Below are 16,457 nucleotides of genomic sequence, written 5' to 3' on the forward strand. Positions count from 1 at the left end.
ACTACCAGTCATTGTCCTTTGTTGGTAAATGGAGAGCTATCTCTTTTTTTATGTTGTTTTTCCTAGTATGCATCCTCTGGTAAAAATCTAATGATTTATATACCTTTGCTCTTATTCATGGACACTAAGAATATTTATAATTTCTCTTTTTTATACCTCCCCCAAAACAGATACTGAAAATCAGTCCGTTTGGTAGTTTAAACATGGTACTTTATCTGTTTCAATTTACATTTTCCTGATATCAGTGGAACATGTTCTATTCACTCAGTCAACATTTGTATTTTATCTGCTCAATTTTCTAGTGGCTATTTGGGTATTTACTTAGAATAATTCCTACATAGTTGGCTAAGGTAAGGTTCCATTTAGTGGATATAAACGGGTAAAAAAAAAACAGCTTGATTAGAACTGCTTTCTTATCAAAGTGCACACTGCACATAATAAAATTACTTGTACTTTATATTTGTAGAAGAAATGCTAAGTGAAATTGCATGATCTCAATTACCCATATAGTTGTAGTAATAAAACTGCTCAAATCCCTTTGGGAAGTATATAGTTATAAATAAATACAAACTAGAAGAGTCAAGATTCTTCTGGATAAACCAAAACTGAAAAAAATTTTTTTAAAGAAGTCCTGAAAGACTAAGATTTTTTAGAATAAGAGAAATGAAATACAAATTTATTGCAAATATCAGTAAAAACTCCTACTGGTGCCCTCATACCCACCCACCCCAAGAACAGCCGTAGAAGCAATGGCAATCTGGGGCAACCAGCACTGGCCAGCACCCTGATCACGACCTCTCAATACATCTTCCAAGGGATTGTGAAGAAGCGGCTGATTGCAGGACTGGGGCAAAAACTGTCGAGAGGAACCTGTGGCATCTTGTTGGATCAGAAAGCTCAGGAAACACTCAAAGATGAATGAGAGGTCCTGTCAAAGGTGGGTCCCCTGGAAGGGACTTTAACTACAGATGATCAAGTGTCAGGTGACAGAGGGCTTACTCTCAGGACCCTTGTCAAAATGAGGAGATACATTTAAATGCCGCCCAAGTTCAGAGAAACCAAACACCAGGGAGGCAGGAACAGGATTCAGCTGGGTCTGAGAAGAGATGTGAATGCCAAGAAAGAAGTCCCCAGGGAAGGGACCCATTGGAGGCCCTGAAGGAGGAGCTAGCCTGTCCTTGAACAAAGGGAAGCAGGGACAGGAAGAGGGGCGAGAAAGGGGCGAGAGAGCTTGTGTGTGAACCAGTGCGTGAGTGTGAGAGCATGTGTGAGGACGAGTGTGAGAAAGTGAGCATGTGAGCGTGAGCACATGAGAATAAGTGAGTGTATGTGAGAACAAGTGTGAGTGTGAAAGCACAAGGAAGAATGAGTGTGAATGTGAGAATGAGTAAGTGTGAGAGGTCTGGAAAGTGAGCACACAGAAGGAGAAGCCACAAGAGGGCTGGGAGCAAGGCAGTGTTTGGGAAAAGCAACTAAATTTAGTGTCCCCTGTTCCCACCCCAACCACTGCACGGGGACCACGGAGACCTCTGGGAGAAACTGAGCATGCAGATGTTTTCCAATCCCCTCTCTGGGCTGCTGCAGTTCTCCTAGGAGAAATGGAATCAGTAGTGTGGTTACACTTGCACTGGAACAACACAAATGAATCTGTGTATTTCATGAAAACAACAGACATGCCTTTCTCCTCTTTGCTTTTCCATGAATGCATGGTCTGATGTATGTAGTGAAACGTAGAGTTCAACTGTTTATTTCGGCACTTACTCTATGCCAGGTGTTCTAGGTGAGTTAAATTGTACAGCAGAGACCACGAATCACTTGGGAAGTCTGCTAAAAATACAGACTGGTGGCTCCCACCCTTCTCCAGAGTTTTTCAATCAGTCAATTTTCACTGGTGGTGAAGACCAAGAAACTCTTGGGACTTCCAGCTTCCAGCTGGGATGTAAAAAACTGGCAAGAGCATCACAAATGCACAAAAAGAGCTGAGGTGACAGGGCCACCAGCCTGAAATGCTTCCTCAGAGGCAGCTCCAAGAGTGGCTAAGGCCACCACAGGGCAACTGAGAGGTTCTAGCTAAATCCTAATTGCTAAAGGCCAGGTGCAGGTGAGACAGAGAAAGCCCTTTGAAATCCAGTCACAGGGCATCTGAAACCCAGTAGGTGGGCTGAGCAGTGTGTGCTACAGAGACTGGGGAAAACACTTCTTACAGGGGTGAGGTCAGGGAGGGAGCAGCTGCTACTGGAAAGACCCAAACTCCACCTTCCATGGTAAGGAAGAGAAGCCACTGCGAAAAGGGACACATAGGTGGAGGCTCACTGCAGATGGGGAGAGGAGAAGAATACCCTCTAAGTCTGGGGGAGCAGGACACCATCCCAGGCCCTGTTAGATCCTGTATTCCTGGAGGCAGGTATGCAGACTCACTCCTGCATTAAGACCCACCGAAGACATAAGCACAAGGAGAAGGCAAGGTCACTTGGAAGGGCGCTAGCCCTGAAACCCAGTACAGGTCAGAGCAGTGGGGAGCTCCCTTGTTCCAACTATGGGGATAGGGCAAGAATATCCAAAATAATGAAAGATATCTTTTTTTTTTTTTAAGATTTTTTTTTTTAAATTTATTTATTCGACAGAGATAGAGACAGCCAGTGAGAGAGGGAACACAAGCAGGGGGAGTGGGAGAGGAAGAAGCAGGCTCATAGCGGAAGAGCCTGATGTGGGGCTCGATCCCAGAACACCGGGATCACGCCCTGAGCCGAAGGCAGACGCTTAACCGCTGTGCCACCCAGGCGCCCCTAATGAAAGATATCAAACCACAATCCAGGAAACTCCAAGAACACCTGGCAGGATAAATAGCCCCTCCGAAGCTCCCAGGTGCTTGATGTGTGGTCTAAGTGTGCACCCTCTCCAATCTGGTACACTCTGGTGGACCTGTCTGCCTCTCCACCTCACTGCTGCCTTCTACACAGGGTTGAAGGAATTGGCTTCCAGGAGCCTGATCCAAACACTGCAAGCTTCCTCCTCCCAGCCAGTCTAGGGGTCCATACCTGACACAGATGGAACAAAGAAGGGAAGGCAGGAAGACTCCCTACCTCTTGAGTGCACTGGCAGTTCTGTTTCCCGCATTTGAACTAGAGGACAGAGGAAGCCAGTCTCAGAGGGAAGAGAGAATGGAGCAAAGGCACATCAGGCATGGGTGACAGTCACTCAGGGTTTAAATTCTGCATTCCAGTAGGTTTCATGAGAGAGCAGTACATGCTATTTTCATTTAAGTACAGCCTTTCCTTCTTCCCTTCCTTTGATTAAGGTATCTCGGTTGCTGGACCTATAGCTAACAGGATTCAAGTTCTTCTCATGGTCACTGTAAAAGGAAGATATTTCCATTTTTACAGATGGAGAAATGCAATCTGTGGTTCAAAGACTCTGCTAGCGGGGAGGACACTCTTAGGATAAACACACTGTGGGCATGCCCCAGATCATCTTCTGTATGAGCGCTGGAAGAAACTTGCTAGATTTACTTGAGGCTAATCTGTGCTCTTGGAATAGAGCTGGGGATTCCGAAACACCCCTCCGAGTGTATGCCAGAGGCAGTTTCAACAGTCAGGTTAGCATGAGTGGGCCAGTTCCCTGCAAAACAGCCAAGGGGAGACACTGGCTGGTTCTCGCTCTTACCAGAACCTTCACCCAAGTTTTTGTGTTTACCAACACTTGACTTCTGGTGTTAAGACCTACCAGAATGCTAAACCTATGTGTAGGTTTAATTAATTTCTGAGGACTTACTATGAGCCAGGCACCTACTCTTTTAGATCTACTGACATTTCGTCTTGCGAGGCAGTAGTCCCCGTGTCACAGACGGGGAGACTTGGGCTCAGAAGGATTAAAAAAACTGTTCAAGGCATACGGTCAGAAGACAAAAACCAGGTGTGGAAGACCAGACTGGAGAAACCCAAGTCTGTCACTTAACCATTATACATACCACCTTCGCGGTACTCTGAAAATTTGTTGCTTTAGAAATTCTTTTTTTTTTTATAAATAAGTAGCACATTATCAAAACTAACTGAAACAAATCAACAAGAACAAAGATGTGCAAAGGTTTCAAAAAGAGTCTCTGGCACTACTCTTCTAAATCATTTGGATAGCCAAAAACCCCCAAATCTTTGTAGCTGTATTTTTCCTTAGGGGTGAGGAAGAATTACTTGGCAACCAGTAGTGAGTTCTGTTCTCATATTTTCCAGTCGAAAATAACTGGAAAAAAAAATTTCCCTTCTCTCCAAAGCATATGTTTGGCGACTTTACTCACCATATAAGGAAATGAATGATTCCGAACTTTTCACAGCCTCATCCATTTCTGACACTAAGATTTTGTTTGGAAGTTACATTACAATTTTTTTTTTTTAAAGATTTTATTTATTTGACAGAGAGCGAGAGAGGGAACACAAGTCGGGTGGGGGGGGGGCGGGAGAGGGAGAAGCAGGCTTCCTGCTGAGCAGGGAGCCCAACTCAGGGGCTCCATCTGAGGGTCCCAGGATCATGACCTGAGCCGAAGGCGTACACTTAATGACTGAGCCACCCAGGCGCCCCTGTTATTTTTAAAGTAAATATACCTATGGAAGATCCAACCTAAGGAAGAGTACTACTAAGTTTTGAGGGAGACTTAAAGATTTGGATTTATTTTCTGAACAGAAAAAAAGTCTTTAATTGTGAAAAAGTTTCCTGTAAATCAAAAATACTTAGCCATCTACTAAAGATTAGTTTTTAATATTCATTAATGAAGGAAGTTTCTTAAGCATATAATGGCTTTTAAACAACTGGTATGTGGGAAAAAAAGACACGAATTTTAAATCTTTTATGGAGCTCTTCATTTTTCAAAATTTTAATACATTAAATTTTAATACAGAGATTCTTTAATGCCTTTTTTAATTTTACTGTTTTATGTAGTTAAAATACATTCAAAATAAGCCTGTTATTTAAGCAATAAAAAGCAAATCAGAGAAGTACTTTTAGGGGTAAAAAAGTGAAGACACTTAATTCTCTCATTTTTACACAGAAAAAATACCACGTGTAGTCTGGTCTAAATAAACCCATATTTTAAAAAACCCAACAACAATAATTTGTATTAAGTTATTTAAATCAAATCGTAAGAATTAATATTCCTGTTTTAAACTATACATAATGTTAATGGTACCTCCGAAAAGGACTCACAAAAGTTATAAAAATGGCATATCATGAAAAGATAACTGAGAAGCAGGTCAATTCATCCATCAGACATTTATTGAACTGTATGGAGACAGATATGGCTGTGGCTTTCAAAGAGTTAACAAGAAGTATGCCACAACATACGGGGCAGGATGGCACCAGGAACACAAGGGGAAGCCAACTACCTGTGTCTTTGGAAGGGATTACACAAAGGGACAAAGACAGTGTTCTGGGAGCAGGAAAAGACAAAGGGAGATGTTGAGAGATGATGGCAGTTGGTACTATCCTTGGATTATGACTTCTCCCTGTGGCTGGAAATCGGTATGCTCATCAGGGGCAGTGCCAGGACATGAGGCTAGAGAGAGAGCCCACCTAGACCATGATGACTGTCTACAAGGGAGAGATGCTCCCTAGTGGGTCAGTTTGCACCTTGGGAAGATAACCCTAGTGGTGAAGCGTACTGAGGACAGAGCCAAGGCAGGAAGCCAGTCAGAGGCTGTAGGATCCACACAAGGAAGAGGCTTGTAGGTAAGGAGCCACCCAGGTGAGGGGGGAACCTTAGGAAGAGTCAAAGGGAGGGGGAGGGGCTAAAGTGAGGAGTCAGTCTAGGTAGGAATGATATTTTTATTGTCTTATTTTTGAGCTAATAATGACAAGTATTGACTACTTATAAGAAAATGTGGAATATATATATATTCCATAAATAATCATATATAAACACACCATGACAGAGAGGCATTGTATGCGAATGATAGCAGCCTTTGTTGGCAGGGGTTGCAAGGAGGCTTACGGGTTAGTATGAGAACAGCAACTCTGTCAGCCTAGGCTCCTCGACTTACTGGTTTTGTGATTTGGACAAATTAGACTCTCAGTTCCTGGTCAGTAAAAGGAAACTATGTTAGTACTCACTGTAAAGTTAATAAGGATTAGATGAGCAAATATCTATAAATCACACTTGGTGACAGGCGCTGAATGTTAGTTACAACCTACACTTTTAAAAAAGTCTATGCTTTCCAATTTTCTGTAACAAACATATTATTTTTCGTAATCAGGAAAAAAAAGCTGTCTATTAAGAGATGAAGCCCTCCATTAAGAGCATAAGAAGTATAAAAACACTCAAAGGATTCATGTATCAGAAAAGGGAAATGTGAGAGAAGGACAGATTATGTTTCTCTGCTTTACACATCCTTGTCAGTTAATGGGAAAAATGAAATTAATGTTGACTTACTGGTTTCCTAAGGAAGAAGACAGACAAGGCTCCCACTAGGGGCATGTCTCCAATCAACGGTTCCAGGATCACCCGCATCGTACCATGAATCTAAATTCAAATGGGAAACCAAAACATGTCATAGAAGACAATTCCACAGGCCATCTACTGATGCAAGGAGGACACATGATCATCTTAGTGACTTCTGAGCATCTGACTTCATGTTTCTCTCAAGTATAACCTACAAATAAAAAACTTAACTTCAAAGAAATTCTGAGTTAATAAAAACTTCACTTTACTTTTTGAATAGAGCATAGAGAATTTTAGAAGACTATGAAACTTTAAAAACCTTACCTGTATACTTTGCACACCGGCTCTACAAAAATATCGCTTGATCTCCAAGTCAATCTCACAGTTTCCCACAAAACTAGCAAAGAAAAAAGTTCTGTATTACTGCCTCTTAATCACCACAGACCTGCAAGGTATATAATCTAAGTAAAATGATAGCAAAACAACCGAAACCAGCCTGTAGGCAAAACTGTAACCTAAGCCCCATGTCTGAGTATTTTACTGTCCAGAATAGCAGATGTCCCTGCTAGCAGATTCGACATTGCCACACAGATTACACATATCACTTCTCAAAGTGCAACTTCTGCATCAGTCTCTGGTTGGAATGTAGTTTTTATTTGTTTTATATACAACTGTGTTGGTTTAAAACATTAAAAAAAAAAGCTTAGATTATATCTCACCAGAAGTAAATTTTGCGCCCACGCTCCCTGGTTGTGAGAAAACTAACAACAGCGCCCCAGAGCTGTGACATCAAAGGTTAGAAATGATGCGTTTTGGGGGCACCAATTTTACTCAGTGATTAAGCCATTTCAATCATTAATACAAAATGAAACAAACGAAACAAGAATATAGTATGATGCCGAATGTCAGGCTTACATCTATTAATACGGACATGAAACATCATCTGTTTTGTGCGGGGTCTCCGTGATTTGACTCCCACCCTCAAAAGCGAGAACATCTGGGGGCAGTCTGATGAATGCTGGAAAGAGAGTGTCTAAGCACACAAGTGAAATACTAATGAAGGGCATCTGGGATGAATTCTTCCAATATTTACGTCCTGGTGCGAAAGCCAGCACCTATAGATTATTCTTACGGAGCATGATTCTGTATCTAGCTGTTAAAAAACCAGCTCAAAACTTTCCTCTTCTTCACCCTAAGACCTGATCATTTTATTTCCTAATATATGCCAACTACTCCTTCCCCATCTCTACCGCCTATAACCTAATTAAAGTCCCAGTCTGGAACACATAAAAAAGTGGAATGATTTACTCTAGAGACCTAAATATCTGAGCAGCACAATCTGCATACATTGTTGTGACTGCTAAAAACATGAAAGCCAGACTGCGTCTTCACAATGCCACCCATTAACTGATGCATTCAAATGTTTATTTAAGAAATGTGCATGAAATCCTCTCTTGGTGCTGGAATGAGAACATGGTTTCCATCCTCATGAAGCTCATTATCAGACTAGTGGACAGTCCCAGGGTACAGCTGAGCTGAAGACACAGTGGAGCTTCCTTTTATCCCACGGATGACAACAAGGTTCGCAGCAATGCCTGATATTTTAAAGATGCAGAATTTTCCATCATATCATTAGAGGCAATCAATGCTCCTTTTTAAAATAAAGGTAATTGGTACCAACTCTGTACATTTACTACATTTATACACTTCAGAAGCTCAAACACAACATTATAAAATAAAAGGATCCTTAGTCAAGGATCAAAATAGGAAACAAAACTATGAACCCAGTCTGTCAGTGGACACACTTCAGCAGTTGCCCCTTACACAGCTGTGTTACTAGGCCTCGCAGAGATGCAGGAAGCCATGAGCAAGTTCACAAAGAATGAGGACAGGAACTAAACAAAACCACCTTTATCTGCAGGTGTGGTACCTGGCAGACTGTCAATTAATCTTTTTCCCAATTATTTTTTATTGTGGCAAAATATACAGAACGTAAAGTGGACCATGTGCACCATTTGTGTGTAGTTCAGTGCCATCGAGCACATTCACCCTGTTGTGCGACCATCACCACCACCGTCTCCAGGACTCGTCCATCTTATAGAACTGAAACTCTGTCCCCATGAAACCACTTACCATTCCTCCTCCCCCAGGCCCTGGTGCCGAGCACCCCAATTTCTTTCTCTCTGAGTCTGACCACTCTAAGTACCTCATGTAAGTGGAATCATACAGTATTTGTCTTTTTGTGACAGGCTTACCTCACTCAGCATAACATCCTTACGGTTCATCCATGTTGTAGCATCTATCAGAATTGCCTTTTCTTTTTTTAGCTTTAGAATGGTATTAGATAATCAGCTATATCCCAAAGTCACCTTTTTTTTTTTAAGTTTTTATTTTAATCACCTGATGCTCACCATGAAGAATTCTTTTTTTTTTTTTAAAGGTGACTAAAATTCCACTGCACGTACAGACCACATTTTCCTCACCCATTCATTTGTCGATGAACACTTGGGTTGCTTCCACATTTCAGCTATTGTGTGTTACGAATGTAGGTGTACAGACATCTCTTTGAAACTTTGTTTTCAGTTCTTTTGGAAACAGACCCAGAAGCAGAATTGCAGGGTCTTATGGTAATTCTGTTTAACTTTTTGAGGAACAACTTTTCTGTTCTGACAGCAACTGCACCGTTTTACATTCCCAACAACACTGCACAAGGGGTTCAGTTTCTCCACGTCCATGCCAACACTTGCTGCTTTCTCGTTTCACAGCAGCTGCCCTAATGGGTATGAGGTGGTGGCTCACTGTTTTGATTCGCAGCTCCCTGATTACCGATGAGGGGAGCATCTTCTCATGTGCTGGCTGCCCATTTGTACATCTTCTAGGGAGAAATGTCTATTTAAGACCTTTTGTCCATATCTGAATTGGGTTGTGTGTTGTTGAGGTACAGGAGTTCTTTATACCTTCAGATATTAAACGCTCATTGGACATGTGATCACACGGATTGCGCTGATTCTACAGATTGCTTTTAGTGCTGACATATAATAATATTAAGTCTTCCAAACGAAGAACATGGGTGGGACGCCTTCCATCTACTTACGTCTTCTATAGTTACTCTCAGCAGTGTTTTATAGTTTCTTTGTACAAGTCTTTCACCTTCTTGGTTAATTCCCAAGAGTTTTATTCCTTCTGACTCTGTTGTAAACGAGACTGCTTTCTTGATTTCATTTTTGGACTGTGCATTATTAGCATACAGAATGGAAATGATCTTGTGTGTGCTGACTTTATGTTCTGCTACTTTGCTGTATTTATTAGTTCTACTAGTTTTTTTTGTGGAATCCTAAGGGTTTTCTACATATAAGATCATATCACATGCGAACAGAGACAATTTTACTTCCTCCTTTCCAACCTGGATGCCTTGTCTTTTTATTCCTGCCTAGAGGCTCTGGCTAGGACTTCCAGTGCCATGTTAAATGGAAGTGGTTGAAGTGGACATGGCTGCTCCTAATCTTGGAAGAAAAGCCTAGTCTTGCACCAATGAGGATGATGTTTGCTGGGGTTTCTCACATATGCCTTTTTAAAAAATATTTATTTATTTAAGTAATCACTATACCCAATGTGGGGCTTGAACTCATGACCCCGAGACAAGAGTCACACTCTCCTCCAACTGAACCAGCCAGGCGCCCCTCACATATGCCTTTTATTATGCTGAAGTAGTTTTCTTCTGTTTCCCGTTTGCTGAGTGTTTTTATCATGGAAAAATAATGAATTTTGTCAAATGTTTTTTCTACATCAACTGAAATGATCATGTGGCTTTTTCCCCTCCATTCTGTTAACGTGGCACTTGATTCATTTGTCTATGTTGAAGGATCCTTGCATCCTGGGAATAAATCCCACTTGGTCATGGTGTATAATTCTTTTAATACATTGCTGAATTCAGTTTGCTAATATTTTGATGAGAAATTTGGCATCAGTGTTCATAACAGATATGGGTCTGTAGTTTTCTTGTAGTGTCTTTAATTTTTTAAATTAAATATGCTTATGATTGGCAATTATCTAGGCTATCAGGAATCAAGACACAGAAAGTAAATAAATGTGGGTCTTCAACAATTTAGTCAAATTCCACCAAATATCAGCTAAGAAATATGCTCATTGTATCTCCCACTTTAATGGGTACAGCCAAAGGACATTACAGGTCATTCACTATGACACAAATATAACACAAATAAGAACTTACCTAATCTGAAGGTCCAAAATAATTTGCCTTTTGTCCACATTTTCAGTGTACACTTTAACACCATTGATCCTAAGGGGCTGAAATAAGAGGCAGCTTATTTTAAAATACTTATTTAAAAAATAAACCCAAACTTTACACACAGTATAGGATGAGAACAAGCGTAGCACGAGGCTACAGGGACTAAACTGCTTTCACAGCATACTAGCTGCTTCACTTCGGGCAAGTTAGTAGGCCTTCGTTCTCCAGTGTTCTCATCTGTGAAGTGTGGATAATAATGGCATCTATCTAATGACGTTACTGTGAAATCGAAGGACATAAGGAGTGTGTCTGGTGTGCAGTGAGCGCTTAAAGGTCAAACCCCGTGGCCCTTTGTTTCTTCCAATTTACTCTGATCCTTTCCCTCTAACTCTGTTCTTACATGGTTTGAAACATAACTTCCTTTTTTTCCCTTTATGTCTTATAATTTTTCATTTCTTAAAATTTTCACAAAAACAGGGCTTTTAAGTAAATCAAAATACTGGCTGTAGGTATAATTTTAATCTAATCTTAATTTAATCTGATACATGATAGAAACATGATTGTAAAAAGAAAAGGCAGATTATAATAAATGTCATGTTTCAAGGACCCAGCTGTAACACCATTTCAAACCCTCCCATTTTATTACTTTGAGATTGCTTCTAGGAATGTTCTCAACCTCTTATTTGAGCATCAAACACTCAAGCTGAAGAAATTCCTTACCTTTGGAGTACTACAGCTTACTGTGACATTTAGGTGCCCTAACATCTTACCCCTCAACTAGCTGCAGGATTAAACTCTAAGTCTTTGGGGGCGCCTGGCTGGCTCAGTTGGTTCAGTGTCTGCCTTCGGCTCAGGTCATGATCCTGGGGTCCTGGGACTGAGCCCCACATGGGGCTCCTTGCTCAGCAGGGAGTCTGCTTCTTCCTCTGCCTGCTGCTTCCCCTGCTTGTGCTCTCTTTTACAAATAAATAAATAAATAAATAAAATCTTAAAAACAAAACTAAACTCTAAGTCTTTGAGCATCCACATTTCCTACTATCCTAGGTTCCTGGCCTTTTCCCTGATACTGGCTCAGACATGCACAGACTATGAATCACAGAGAACACAGTTCAAATCACTATGTTGAGTGAAAATGGGGTATAGGTGGCTTAAGACCTTTAGTTTAAATGTTTGCATTAGATAATATTCTCTTCCTCCACTTAACATGACATCTGAGGTTAGGAGAAGCAGCAAGGCCAACCCCACTCCAGATGACCAAGCATTATCCAACATAGGACAAACACCTGAAGGCAACAGAACTCAGCTGACTGAGGGATTCAGCCAGCACATCGGGTGTGTACAAAGAATCCTGCTCAAGGCTCTGCATGTTCTTCTGGCCTGTTCCTTCCTCAGATAGCCCGAGTTCGCCTGTACTTGTAAGATACCAGTGCAGTTAATAATGATGCCAAGCTGCCTTTGCTGAGTCAGCACTACTTTTAACATTCTTCCTGTTCTCCAAGGATAATCTTAGTATCAAACTTAAAGAACGTGTAATAGGAAGTGAACATAATTCTCCCTAAAACAAATCCAGCTGGGGTTAGAATTATAAATCTCCACAAACACAAGCATATCATCTTACATTAGGGGACTGCAAACATAGCCTGCAGGTTAAATTTAGCCTTTGGCTAAGAATGGTTTTTACATTTTTAAATGATTATAAAAGAAATGGAGGCGGGAGGAGAATATACCTCAAAGATCCTATGGGCTGTCAAAGCCTAAAATACATAGTACCTGGCTTTTTACAGAAAAAGTGAACCCCTGCTTCATATTCACATAGCATTCTACCTTGTAATTGTGTTTTCCTATCTGTTATCATTTTAGGTCAGAGAAGGTAAAATACATATGAAAGGTAAGTATTACATAGGGGTCTTGTGCAGGCACTTGAACAACAGGATGATCTGAAGACCTCACAGCTAAGAGGAAAAGTGACTACGTACAGCACATGTGTCTTCAGTGGAGACCCCAGATTTTGAGTAACTGTAGCTAAAATGGAGCATTCTGGGATTACAGGATGGGAATGAGCCCGGGGGCATGGACAAACACAACACAGCAACCAGGTCAGACACTCCTTGGCCACATTATTAAAACCCTGATGGTCTGAAGCAAGGACATGTGAACTGCAGCATATGGTGATGGCATGTTGTGTGGCTCTACTGTGCGTGCACTAAATGTGTGTAAACTGTGTAGGTGTATTTAAAGTACTACTGAATTCTGAATTTTCATTAGGCATACAAAACAATGTTACCTTGGAAAGTAATACAATGTTATATGTCAATTATACATCAATTAAAAAAAACGTTACCCTGAACTGTTGCTAATCACTGTAAACACTGACTTAAAAAAATAAAAGCAGCACCTAACCATAATCAACTAATTTAGATGTTGTCTTGAGGCTTTCACTAGAAGGAATATTAGGAATTAGCAGTTTTTCTTGGTATATGATTCTAATAACAAAATATATCTTTCCCTTCATCTATGTAATTAATGCGATTCTATAAGCCTGGAACTGGAGTCCTTAATTATTGTTTTTAAACATCTTGAGGGGGTAAACACCTTTAAGTTTGTTGTCAATTACTATACTTTTAGTATGAATTCACATATCAAACTCCCTTTCCAACTAGACAGACTGTGAAAAACTGTACAAAGGTAATTCTGACAGAAGGATGTGGGGTAGAAAGACATGATAGGAGCTGAGAGAAACCACCGAAGGAAACTGAACGGGCCAAAGACCACAGGGGAAGAAAGAGTGCAACGTGAGGACCTCCCAACAGGCAAGGGGAGGCGTCTCACATGAGGCAGAACTAGGATGAGCTGCAGAGACAGCCTGCTAGACCCTCACCAGGAGCAATTTTTTCTCTAGAAAGTAATCTGAAGTACCTTCATATATTTTTTGAAATTTTCACACCAATTCCACTGTGCGCACAAGTAAGAAGAAGAAGAAGAAGAAACTGACCTGCTGACCCACGTCAACTTTTGTGAAGCTGAATGTGCTAAGGTGGGTGTTTGCTCCCCGCACAGCCGGCTCTATAGTTTCTCGAAACAACTTCTCTATAAACTGGCAAATAAAAGGCCACATGTGCTTTACAGTCTGTAGAGAAGAACGAACTCACGTCAAACAAAATGCCGTAATAAGTAATAATGTGTGACGCACTAACACGTAAGAATGTATTTACGTCATCATGAAAAATTACACCTCTACAGTTTACCAGAATTTTTGAAAATTAAAAGGGGGGGTCTCCTTTTTGTTACGCAAAATCAACATGATCTGAATTTCAAAAATGTACTACGACAATAAACTACGGATTAACTAATATGTTGCAGAAATTAGTTATTTTGGTTAAGCATTCCATTTAAGCATATCAGCACATTTAAAGTTCCTTAGGGAAAAAAAATCAGAAAACCCTGTGGTTTTAGCCCATTTCTAAAAACCTAAAACTGTATAGATCTTAATAAACACTAATAAGTTTTCTTGAATGATGGACTAACTCCCGGTGCTGTAAGGCAATCTTTACTCTACATTAGTTTTTACTCTATAGCTTTAAGGGTATATAAAGTATGGGGACAAACATCTACTTTGAAGCATATGATCTTAAAAAATAACCTTTTTTAAATTAAAAATGATTATTAATCTATTACTAGGTTTCTTGGGAATTATTTCTCTTTTCATAATATTTTCAAAAATTTTGCATGTAATTATTATAAAATTAACTTGAGCATTAGCCAACCAGGGAAGTAGACACAAGGCCAAATACACAACAATGAATATATCATCGATTTTTTCATGTTAAAGACACAGTTTTCACTACTTAGGAAAGTAACGTATCAGTTATGACTCAGTTTTTTTTGAGAGCAGGAGCTAGCCCACTAAGTCCAAATGAGTTCACGTACTGTCAACATCCAAGTTCCCAAAAATGGAAAGAGGGCATCTCATCCTCTAACTCCCACTGATAATCTGGTATTTAGTATATTCTACTCTTACCTTATTTAGCCATTCTGCTCTTTCAGTGTCTGGAAAATGAACCTAAGAGAAAAACATACACATGACTTATGGACTCCCAGCAACTGTACATAAAATGTCATGCAGGCTATTTAATATTCTTATTGTATGCCAATTGTTTACCTAACGCTTCTTTACAATGCCGGGCCCTGAAGCTCTGCACAAGGGCTTCTGAGGAGAAACTGAAATGTGTGGTGTTCTGGCTCTTTACATCCCAATAACACTTTGAGGCAGAAAAGTCCACTGACAACCAATGCCACAGTCCCTTCTTTGTATCTCTGAGGTCCAGAGGAAAGCTCACTGGCATCTGAAACACTGGGAAGAGTATTCCACTGTGAGCTCTTCCTTTTTAAGAGATGTGCTTCTCCACTCCATGTCCAGCATTGCCATCAGTACTCTAGACATCTAGACTCTTCAAGAACCCACTTTTCCCTCTTACTTTCCTCTTTTGGCCCAAACCAGCTGGCAAATGCTTTTCTGCATTTGGCTCCTCTCACACCATCTCCCAAATGAATATTATAATTATAGTCCTCCATGAGTAGGGCCTGTATATTGGAGAAAATGAGTGTTTGCAGAGAAACAAACAAACCTATTTAGAAAAAAGGTGGAAAACTATGTTCTTCACTGTTAAAATAAAAACCCCTTGCAGAGGAAGGCTAAAGCTGTTTTGGGCAGAGAGTTTTCCTCTGAGAAATGCTATGTACTCCCTCAAAGAAAGAACAGCATGTAGGCCATACTAATGTTCTGAAAAGCGTATTCTTGGTTTAGATGTACAATGGGTCACAGGCAGTTCTGTAAGGGTGACTGTGATATGGTCAGGCAAATGTTCTCATTTCTGGAACTGCCACATTCACGTTCCTAAATAACACAGGCACAGCAACCAGTGAAAGACAAGCCTCCTACCCCACACTCTGGCTGAGAGGAGCTGGCCAGGGAATATTATGGTGGTGGGGGGCAGGGAAGTTTCCGAGAAGATGGTTCTCTTAAGAACCAAGTCCACCTCTCAAGCTTGGCCCTGAGGAACAAATGAGCAGCAGCAGCTGGTTCCTGGTAGGAGGCCACAGTCACTGAACCCTCTCATAGCCACACTGCTCCATGAGAGAGGCCACAGCAGTTTCCTCCTTTTCCTCTGTGTCCACGTGCCTGAGCTGCCCACTCCTTCACACCACAGGTTCAACATGCCTGAATCATGAGGGTGGGCCAGAGGGAACGGACATAATGTGTTCTAAGTTAGTCAGCTTGAATCCATTCAGGGACAAAGGCAAAGGGATGGCAACCTTCCAGAATTAAGGAAAAGGCTTAAGAGCTGGGAAGGATAATGCTCAAGGAGGCAAAGATCTGGGGAAGAGAACTGCTGGCAAAGAGTGCTTAAATCCAGAGGACATATCACTGTGGAGAGGCCTATCTGACCTGAGTGGAACTGTACTTTCTGCCAAGAACTTGAGACATTTGGGGGCTTGGTAGACCAGCTGGACTAGGGTGCAAAATGAAGCACGTGCACCTCCCCTGCAGGTTGTATTCTGCTATTTCTCCACATTATCGTGAAGTAGCCAGTACTCTACATCAGATCAGGAATGCAACGCGTGGTTGCCACTCCAGGGTACCAGGCCTTAAAAAGCAGGTGTTCAGCTGTGGTCCCAGGAAGCGATTTATTGTGAGATTGTCTTCCCTTCTGCCCCTGCCCCTCTGAATCCAACTAGCCACAACGGCGACAGGAAGGACCAGAAGCACAAGCAGAGTACCTATTT

General features: G+C 41.1%; 1 protein-coding gene across 7 annotated transcripts in view; it reads right to left on the reverse strand.

Moving 5' to 3' along the window:
- ESYT2 (extended synaptotagmin 2) overlaps positions 1-16,457 on the reverse strand; it is an 81,407-nt gene that overhangs the window by 37,467 nt on the left and 27,483 nt on the right. For all 7 annotated transcript variants that reach the window (XM_057304401.1, XM_048213078.2, XM_057304400.1 and 4 more), the window contains exons 2-6: positions 14,692-14,733; positions 13,666-13,800; positions 10,656-10,732; positions 6,749-6,821; positions 6,416-6,505 (exon numbers count right to left, since the gene is read on the reverse strand). In XM_057304401.1, coding sequence (XP_057160384.1) covers positions 6,416-6,505; positions 6,749-6,821; positions 10,656-10,732; positions 13,666-13,788 — 363 coding nt within the window. In that variant the 5' untranslated portion in view covers positions 13,789-13,800; positions 14,692-14,733. The remainder of the gene's footprint in view (positions 1-6,415; positions 6,506-6,748; positions 6,822-10,655; positions 10,733-13,665; positions 13,801-14,691; positions 14,734-16,457) is intronic.

Source organism: Ursus arctos, unplaced genomic scaffold (genome assembly GCF_023065955.2).
Source record: "Ursus arctos isolate Adak ecotype North America unplaced genomic scaffold, UrsArc2.0 scaffold_3, whole genome shotgun sequence".
Lineage (NCBI taxonomy): Eukaryota > Metazoa > Chordata > Mammalia > Carnivora > Ursidae > Ursus > Ursus arctos.